The sequence below is a fragment of the Poecilia formosa genome, unplaced genomic scaffold (genome assembly GCF_000485575.1).
Source record: "Poecilia formosa unplaced genomic scaffold, Poecilia_formosa-5.1.2 Scaffold599, whole genome shotgun sequence".
In the NCBI taxonomy this organism is placed as follows: domain Eukaryota; kingdom Metazoa; phylum Chordata; class Actinopteri; order Cyprinodontiformes; family Poeciliidae; genus Poecilia; species Poecilia formosa.
The window spans coordinates 203,264-213,120 of NW_006800538.1; the positions used below are offsets into that span (position 1 = coordinate 203,264).

At 36.7% G+C, this 9,857-nt stretch overlaps 2 protein-coding genes across 2 annotated transcripts in view; both read right to left on the reverse strand.

Moving 5' to 3' along the window:
• Positions 1-878: 878 nt before the first annotated feature.
• LOC103130018 (zinc finger and SCAN domain-containing protein 2-like) lies at positions 879-4,759 on the reverse strand. Its single transcript, XM_007541290.2, has 3 exons — positions 4,726-4,759; positions 2,872-3,037; positions 879-2,217 (listed from the first exon to the last, which is right to left on the reverse strand). Exons 1-3 carry the CDS (start codon positions 4,726-4,728, stop codon positions 1,241-1,243), a joined length of 1,146 nt encoding a protein of 381 aa, XP_007541352.1. The 5' UTR covers positions 4,729-4,759; the 3' UTR covers positions 879-1,240.
• A 3,405-nt stretch (positions 4,760-8,164) lies between these two features.
• LOC103130024 (zinc finger protein 284-like) overlaps positions 8,165-9,857 on the reverse strand; it is a 9,315-nt gene continuing 7,622 nt past the window's right edge. Inside the window, exons 4-6 of the mRNA XM_016665602.1 lie at positions 9,591-9,847; positions 8,748-8,947; positions 8,165-8,198 (exon numbers count right to left, since the gene is read on the reverse strand). Of these exons, the coding sequence (XP_016521088.1) occupies positions 8,165-8,198; positions 8,748-8,947; positions 9,591-9,847 (491 nt within the window). The remainder of the gene's footprint in view (positions 8,199-8,747; positions 8,948-9,590; positions 9,848-9,857) is intronic.

The window sequence follows — 9,857 nt, forward strand, 5'->3', positions numbered from 1 at the left end:
CAATATTGCCCCCTCAAAAATAAAGAATGTGACAGCATAAATACTTCCCAGTCAGTTACATCTGAATTCCTCATCATTCTTCCTCCACAGGCCCCTCGTTTACCCCAGTTCTGAGGCGTGTTTTAGAGAAAACGCTCTAAAACAGCAAACATAAAAGTGTAGCTGAGGTCTTTTTAAATGTGAATGAGACATTTTACGTCTGACGTCGGAGAGCGTGTATTAACCCACAAAAAAATTTCTGGGTTCATACAAGCTAGAACTGAACATTTTGACTTCTCCACTTTCAAGTTCTGAACTTGCACTACAAAAACAATTTTTAAAAAAGGCAGATTAACAAAAATGGTTAGCTGAATGTTTAGCAAGGCTGCACAGTGGAGCAGTTGGTAGAGCTGTTGCCTTGCAGAAAGAAGTTTCTGGGTTCGATTCCTGGCCCCGGTCTTTCTGCATGGAGTTTGCATGTTCTCCATGTGCATGCGTGGGTTTTCTCTGGGTACTCCGGTTTCCTCCCACAGTCCAAAAACATGACTATCAGGTTAATTGGCCTCTCCAAATTGCCCCTAGGTGTGAGTGTGTGTGTGTATGGTTGTTTGTGTGAGTGTGTGTGTGCATGGTTGTTTGTGTGAGTGTGTGTATGCATGGTTGTTTGTGTTGCCCTGCGACAGACTGGCGACCTGTGCAGGGTGACCCTGCCTCTCGCCCAGAACGTTAGCTAGAGAGGCACCAGCAACCCTCCCGACCCCACAAAGAGACAAGGGTGTAAAAAAAAAAATGGATGAATGTTTAGCAGTTCCACAGCAAATACTGTGATGCAAAAGACAAGAAAACATAACAGAGAATAGAAGAAAATGAACAGACTGAAAAATATGATCCAAAAATAATTTAAAGATATCTATTCAGCATTTTTTTTTGCAGTCCTAGACACTCAACATACACAAAAAAGTGGATTCTGAAGATAGGTCCCCTTTAACTCAGTGTTTACATTCTGTGCATCACACAAACATTTCCCCTTGTGTACCTTGGATAAACACATGAGCTAATTACACACCTTTGCTACAGCTCAGTCTGGACAATACATGAAATATGGTAGAAAAAAAAACAGGCCTTGCTAAGAAACCATCAGTCACTTTACTAAGCAATTCTGTAAATCATATTAAACGTTTTAAGATTAAAAGTGAAGACTGTTGCCTTAAATGACAACATGAATATTTCACAGCGAACTGATGCTCTGCAGTATGAGTCATCATAAAGGAGTTATTTTTTGTCTAGTGTGAATGTTCATGTGTGTGTTTAAATGTGACTTGCGCCTAAATGTATGTCCACAGAGATCACAGCAGAAAGGTTTCTGTCCTGTGTGGATCCTCATGTGTGAGTTTAAATTTACTTTTTGGCTACATTTGTGTCCACAGAGATCACAAGAAAAAGGTTTCTGTCCCATGTGGATTCCCATGTGTCTGTTTAAGCTTGATTTAAGGGTAAATCTATGTCCACAGAGGTCACAACAGAAAGGCTTCTGTCCCGTGTGGATTATCATATGTCTGTTTAAACTTGATTTTTGACACGATCTATGTCCACATACTTTACAACAGAAAGGTTTCTCTCCTGTGTGGATTCTCATGTGAGTGTTTAAATTCCGTTTTTCAAAAAATGTTTTGCCACAGACTTCACAGTTCACCTTCCATCCTTTCTGGGCCTTCCTTCGTGAGCTAACGTTTTTGTTCTCTGTAAAACCTACTTCTGAATCTAGTTTGCCAACAAGGTCTCCATTTGACTCAGGAGCTCTGTACTGAAAACTAAGGACATGGACTGTGACTGGAGGGGGGGCAGAGTCTGACAAATGTTTAATCTCAGGGACAGAATACTTTACATCGTCTTCCTCTTCATCCTTCATGGTGTCTTCATGCTTGAAGGACCTGGAACCACCTTCAAATTCTTCTGTCTTGATAGATTCTCCTTCATTCTTTACTTCTGGAAGTTCTCTGTCTTTAATTTGGTCTTGATAAAGACCAGCCCCCTCTGAGAGCAGAGGGGGCTGTTTGTCATCCTCACTCTTTATGCCACTTTCTATCTCCTCCTTCACTTTGAGTAGCTCTCCCCTCAGACTGATGCAGACTTCCTCGTCTTCCTCCTTTATGTGTTGGCGTTTTGGGTCATACAGGTCTGCATTAGGTTTTCGGTCTTCTGGGGCTTCTTCTTTAACCACCAGAATCTGCTTAACATCTGCAGAAACATTGAAACACATTATGCATTTTAGAAATGATCTAAACTGCTGCCTGGACTATTAACATTGTGGAAATAAATACTTGAAAAAATATCCTTAGCCTCCAACGACTACACCTATGAATTACCATCGGAGAATCCGCACATTATTTTGAACCAGAGTGTAAATTTCAGTCACATCTCTGACTGATATGAAGATGTAAGAGAGGCACTTTGCAGACACATCCACTGAGCACTTCATGAAGTTAGTCAGAGTGGGACACTGAGCGTAAATTTAGCTCACTGACCACTGATTGACGATAGAAATGTGATGGCTGCTGAAGAAGGAACAGCTTATTCAACTCTGTCTTATCATTTAAGATTTATTCCTATTCATTCATAGATATGTACTGGGTAAAAAATAAAGGCAAAATTGCTTTTTTAGTATTTAATATATTTGTTATTTCAAGTCAAGTATTTATGCAGGGAGATTTATGCTTGTATATAAAGGGCAAATATAATAGTGTAGCTGGTGGTAGGTCTCAGTGACCACACCTCATCTTGCAAGGGATGGAGAACAAATAGCCACACATAATATTGACTTTAATAAACAAATTAAAATACTTGAGTACATTTGCTTTATTCAGTAGTTTTCCCACATGTATTGAGACTTACCCATGACAGTGGGCTCCAGGTTCACACAGACAGACCGAGGGATATGATTTCCAGAACTGGTCCTGATGAAGATGGTGTTGGAGGAATCTGTCTTGTCTGTAGGCATCAATAAGTCCGACTGGATGCCATCTACCAGGTAATCCGGCTCCCAACAACCAGCGTCAGTCTGAACACCAATATAACATGTCATTTGGCATCAAAGAGGGACACTAAACTCATTTGGCTATATGATATAGCCAAATGAGTGAATAGAGAAAAGGCAACATAACAAATAATTATGATAGAAACATCTGGGAATCGACCATTAGCCAATAAAATCAGCTTGCTGCACTGATGTTAAATATTTGCTGAACATTTGCAAAAAAACGTGGCTATGAAAAGGTGAAGCGGAGCAGTTGAAATTCAGCATTGATGGAAAGAAAAGCTGAGGTCGATTCAGCAAGAAATGTGACATTTAAAGCTACGGAAGGAGATAAAAGCCTAGGTGGAAATTTTTATTGCCAATTTTGGCAATAAAAATGTATTGTATTGATAAAGTAAATAATGTTGCAGATAATCCATTCATGTAAAAAATAAATATTAGTTATTTGACTGTCCAGTGTGACAAAGTATTTAACAATATCACTCATTTAATTTTACATTTTATTTCTAGTCTTATTTTATTAATAGTTTATTTTTTAGCCAACCGCTTTTATTGTATTTATTTTTACCTTTATTAATTTTTTATGTCACTTCTTTAAATGATACATTTTACTCATGTTTAATTTTTAACTAATCATTTTTATTCTTTTTTTAAATCAATGTTAATTTATTATTTCACTCTTAAATCATAAAATAATTTATTTTTTCTTCGTTGTATTTAGAGATTAAGGTGCAAAGGAGTAAATAAATGGTTATTAATAGTTGGTCTGCAGAAGCTTGACATGCCGCTAATTTGTTGTCTCTCTGACTTTATAGCTGGATTTTAGCTGTTCTCTCTACCTGTTTGGTTTCCTCTAACTCATCTTATAACAGTTATAAGGGAAAAATAAATTTGTAAGAATTGGGATGGATTCAGTAAGCAACTGCACTACTTGTGAGATTGACTATAGTTATAGTCCTAGCAATGTTAATTAACAATGTTAATTGCTGTTTCTCAATCTTTTTCACAGCTGCATCTGAGACTCTCCCTTCTTTTTCGGTTCCATGATCAAAAACATGTCGACTCCAACTGTAGCACACAAACACTGACAGAAAGGTGCAGCTAATAAGAGTTCAGCTGTTACAGGCTGGTGTGATTTGTTTTGACCATGCAGCTCACACTTCTGGCACTTTGTGAACAACACGTGTTGGGATCTTTGCAGCAATGCTTGATTAGATTAACAGCCAAATGAAGGTCGGTGATGAGTTTTTCCTGAAACATGCTGCTCACAGAAAGCCTAAAATGTCGACTTCAGCTGATAGCTGCTCGCTCTTCTCTTTAAGTTCAAAACATATTCTTTAAAATGTATTATATAAACTGGAAATACAACAGCACCATGCAAAAGGTTGTGTAATGTTGGCAGTATTTTTAACCGGGCACAGACACAGCTGCCTATCCTTTGTAAACATTGCGTTGCAGAACTGCTACTTTCCATCACAAGTACGTGCAGTCACCTTATTACGTATCTTAGATTGTTTAATAAAGGGTAACTAATATCATCGTCATTTTAAAGTAGTTATTGACTAACAGGCAATATAACTAACCCGTTTTGCCGAAAATCGGCGTTATCTTTTTGTTCAAAATGAGCGCGCGAATTAAGGGAGTTAAATATAATCTGTGTCCGATTCACCTTCTGAGAAATGTAAAACTGAAACCAGAAGACTCATTCTTACCATTTTCTTTATTTTGTGGTCGCACGAAGAGGAGGTGAATATTTATAAATATGTAGCTGTACAGAACTGTTCTCTGCTTCTTCTTTTCCTCCTCCTTCTTCTTCTTCTTCTTCTTCTTGTTGGAAGACTGCAGACCACTTCAGAGGTGCATACCGCCACCTACTGTACACCAGCGTGTAACTTCATATCCTCCACCTGGTATATTCAGTTTGGGTTTTGTATTCTGTACATTTTTCTAACTTCATCCCATCTTTTGCCGTATTTCTATTTTGTTTCCTCTATGGAATAAATTTATCTTGCCATGCATTTATGGCCATTTGAGGGAACTAAACAACAGAAAGATAAACGGACTGTCATCAGGCCCAGGAACCTCTCTTCACATTAAGTGGGCACTGTGTTTGAGGCGCCACTGATACTAATATTGTCAATGATGATCTAAATTTTAAGCATAAGTGTTGAAATTCAGACAAAAGCATTACAGTTCTACTTTATGTAGACCAGAAGTGAATTAATTAGATGTGAAAGGGGAATATTTAAAGTATGAAATATACACTTTAAAGCAGCTCCCTGTTATCAGGCACAGGATAACTTTTTCAAACAGTTTCCAGAGTTGAAAAAAAAATCTAATCACATAAAGTGTAAAATATTTATATTCTTACTGAATGGATTCAATGTCTTTTTTCTGTTAACAGACATGCATTGGATTAACAAATACAAATCTTTTTTTGACAGAATGAAATGCAAATTTCAAACTTAAATAATTATTTTCAAACCATAAACATTCATCCCAAATGTGCTAACATTTCAAACTCCCTCAAAGCTAAATCAACGAGTTAAAAAACATCAGAATGGACACAGATCCTGGTTCCATTGACTTTAGCCTCTTTTGCACTGTAGAGCCATGCATCCTTCCAGTCATTGTCCATATTTTCAGTTTTCAGTTCAGATTCTGACAAGTGCTTCATCTCAGAGATGGGGTGCTTTACATCATCATCCTTTTCATCCTTCTCTGTGTTTTCAGACTCTTAGGAGTTGTAACATCTCCATGATCTTCTACCTTGATAGATTCTCCTCCATTGTTCTCTGTCTTTAATTTGGTCTTGATAAAGCTGTGAGAGCAGAGGGGACTGTTTATCATCCTCACTCTTTATGGCACTTTCTACCTCCTCCTTCATATTGTGCAGCTCTGCCTCCAGACTGATGCAGACTCCCTCCTCTTCCTGATTTATGTAGTGGGGCTTTGGGTCATTCAGGTTCACTTTAGGGTTTTGGGTTCAGGGTTCTTGTGCTTTTTCTTTCACCATCTGCATCTCCTTGATGCTGATGGTGATGCTGCAATAAATATTGACGTGCATTATCTGTACATGTAGTGTCTTTACATGTCTCCCTAAATAAATACATAAAAATAAAAATCAGACAGTCCAATTATGCTGATCCAGCTGCAGCTGTCTGTTTTTTTTTACTCACATTCTCACTAACGCCAAGAAGACAAAGCATATCACCTAAGTTCCAAAGTCCTTATACTGAGAGAATAGACTTTAAAATACTGTTATCAATTTATAAATCCCTGAATGGCTTAGCACCACAGTACAATTTGTACAAATCAGAGCAAAAGGAAGACATTCAGCAGTAAAACAGTGACTTCCTGTTCAAAGGCAGCGTCACTAAGTCAATATCACAAATTGACCATGTCACTGTGATTACTCCTGGTCTGTTATAACACAGAGAAAGTTTGTAGTTGTGACCTTGCATGTGGAAGCCTGCAGCAGTGTGTATGCAGATAAAAGAGATAAAGAAAGGACAGAGTGATACATCGGTAACGGTTTTGTTACGTTGACAGTATTTTTAATCAGTCAATTGGCCAAGTTTAACTAAAGCTAACGAAAACTGAAATTGAGAAAACATTTTTAACTGAAATTAAAAAAAGAGTAATTAATGAGGGAAAACAATAACTATTAACTATAACTGCAAAGTAATTTTACTCAAAATTATAAAGAAACCATGAAAAAAATTCCTCAAGTAAGAGTAAAAAATTATTTTTGCAAAAAGTCTACTCAAGAACTAAATAACTGATCAAATTATCAATAATTTAGTATTTAAAAGTTAAAGCAGCAGACAACAAATATAAAGTTACGTTAAATATTGGGGTTCTAAAGACTGAAATTAAAATAATTCATATAATATATATGCAAAGTAAGAAAATCAGGCAAAAGAAACATTTTTCCAAATAAATTTTCTTTAAATAAAACTTTAAAGTTTTGACAAAAACTCCAGGTGTGTCTGATTTTGGTTAAAACAGCTTGTTCTTCATTCAGTGAAGTTACTCAGAGCAGTGGGTAGAGTATCCAGAAATTTTATTCAAGAGAAGCAACACTTTATCATACAATTACTCAAGTAAAGGTAAAATATAGCATAGTAAAATACTCCTAAAAAAATTTTTTCCAAAAGGTAACTCATGTAAAAGTGAGTAAATGTAACTAGTTGCTGCCCAACTCTGTTAATTAGCAACCAAAGACATCATAATCATACTGAAGTAGTTATACTAACATATTATTGTTCAAAATAAGAACGCAAAATTTAGTGAGTTAAAATATCAGCTCTATTATACATTCTGAGAAAATAAGCCAAGCTGAGAAAACAGAAAAATATTCTTTCTTACCATTTTCTTCACTATGCGTTTCTGTGTCGAGGCTTCGAGGCGTGTCCGGTAATTTTAGATTTGAATGAAGCGCGCGTGGAGGCGGGTTGATGGAGCACGTGGTGACGTTTAAGCCTCGTGGACGGGCCGAACCACGACTGATTCAGGAAGTAGATCGTCAGTTTGCTTGAGAATCAAAATAAAGGACAGGGATAAGTTGTTTGTACCCCGGTTATATTTTCGTGTTTTAGGATATTACTTGGCATGCATTTGTAGGTCACTTGTGTGCCGTTTTTTTGCGTGCAATGGATCAAAATTGCCCTGTCAACATTTTGATATCAGCTAATGAAAAGCTTCGGACACAGTAATTGTAGTGGGGATTGTTTGTCAAACCAAGAAAATTGACCCGCAGTTCTTCTTGTCCAACTTAGAAAGGTAAATAACAAAAACAAAAAAATAAATAAGTTATGTAAATAACCCCCAAAATATAAACTAAAAAAGTTTTAACTAAGTTAAAAAAGAAAGTAACAAAAAATACATTTATAGATTTTATTGTGTGGAATAACTCAAACATTACCCATTCACCATATAAACATGACAAGGTATTAAAGAAGCCCACTGTTAACATCCCAGCATAACTTTTCCAACACTTTCCAGAGTTGATCTAATAAGATTGAAACAGATAAATTACATTCTTACTCAACGTCTATTTATTCATAGACGTGTATTAGAAAAACAACAAAGAAGAAATTTGTTTCTTACAACACAATTCAATGGAAAATTCAATCATTAACATTACCCTCAAAGCCGGAGGTACTGCAAATATTTCAAAATCCTTCAACACGAAAACAGTCATCAGAATGGACACAGAACAAAAATCAATATCATGAGGACAAATGGGCAATAACATTAACTCCCCTTCACCCTACTAAAATAAAGAATGAGGTAGGCCAGCATAAATATGTCACAGCCAGTTACAGTGAAAAAGTTCAAGAGGTATACTTTTGTAAACCACTGCAGATTAAATATGTGACAAAGATGACTTAGAGAAGGCTAAAAATCTACCAGTTATACAAATAAAGAGATGTTTGTACTGCTTGGATTTTCATGTGTCTGCTTAGGATAGATTTACGGCTAAAACTATGTCCACAGAGATCACAACCGAAAGGTTTCTGTCCTGAATGGATTTTCATGTGTGTGTTTAAATTCTGTTGTTTTTTTTTTAATAAATGCTTTGCCACAGTCTTCACAGCTAAACTTCTCTCCTGTTTTGACCTTCCTTTGTGAGTCGCCAATTTTGTTCTTTGTAAAACATTTATTAATATCCAGCAACCCTGGAGACGCTATTTCTGAATTTGGTTTCCTAACAAGTTCTCCATCTGACACAGGAGCTCTGGCCATGCCTTTGGTTTTCAGTCCAGAGTCTGACAAGTGTTTCAGCTCTACATCATCGTCCTCTTCATCTTCCTTGGTGTCTTCACACTCTAAGGACATGGAACCATTTTGATGATCTTCTGTCTTGATGGATTGTCCTCCATTGTTTTCTTTTGGAAGTTCTCTGTCTTTAATTTGGTCTTGATAAAACTGTGAGAGCAGAGGGGACCGTTTATCATCCTCACTCTTTTTGGCACTTTCTACCTCTAGTACATTTGTGTCCACAGAGTTCACAACAGAAGGGCTTCTGTCCTGTGTGGATTCTCATGTTTGTGTTTAAATGTGCTGTTCGGCTAAATTTACGTCCACAATAGAAAGATTTCTGTCCTCTGTGTTTTTTCATGTGTGTAGTTAAACTAGATTTCTTGTTAACACCATGTCCACAGATTTCACAACAGAAAAGCTTCTGTCCTGTATGGGTTAACATGTGTCTGTTTAAATGTTGTTTTTGGTTAAATCTATGTCCACAAAGATCACAACAGAAAGGTTTCTCTCCTGTGTGGATTCTCAAATGTCTATTTAAATTGGATTTTTCAGTAAATTTATGTCCACAGAGGTCACAACAGAAAGGTTTCTGTCCTGTGTGACTTGTCATGTGTGTGTTTAAATATGCTTTTCGGCTAAATTTATGTCCACAGACATCACAACAGAAGGGCTTCTGACCTGTGTGGGTTCTCATGTGTGTGTTTAAACTAGATTTATGGTTAAAGCAATGTCCACAGATTTCACAACAGAAAGGCTTCTGTCCTGTATGGATTAACATGTGTGTGTTTAAATGTTGTTTTTGGTTAACTCTATATCCACAAAGATCACAACTGAAAGGTTTCTGTCCTGTGTGGATTCTCATGTGTGTCTTTAAATGATGTTTTCTAATAAATGTTTTGCCACAGTCTTCACAGGTAAACTTCTGTCCAGTTTTTATCTTCCTTTGTGAGTCACCAATTTTGTTCTTTGTAAAACATTTCTTAATATCCAGCAACCCTGGAGACGCCATTTCTGAATTTGGTTTCCTAACAAGTTCTCCATCTGACTCAGGAGCTCTGGCCATGCCTTTGGTTTT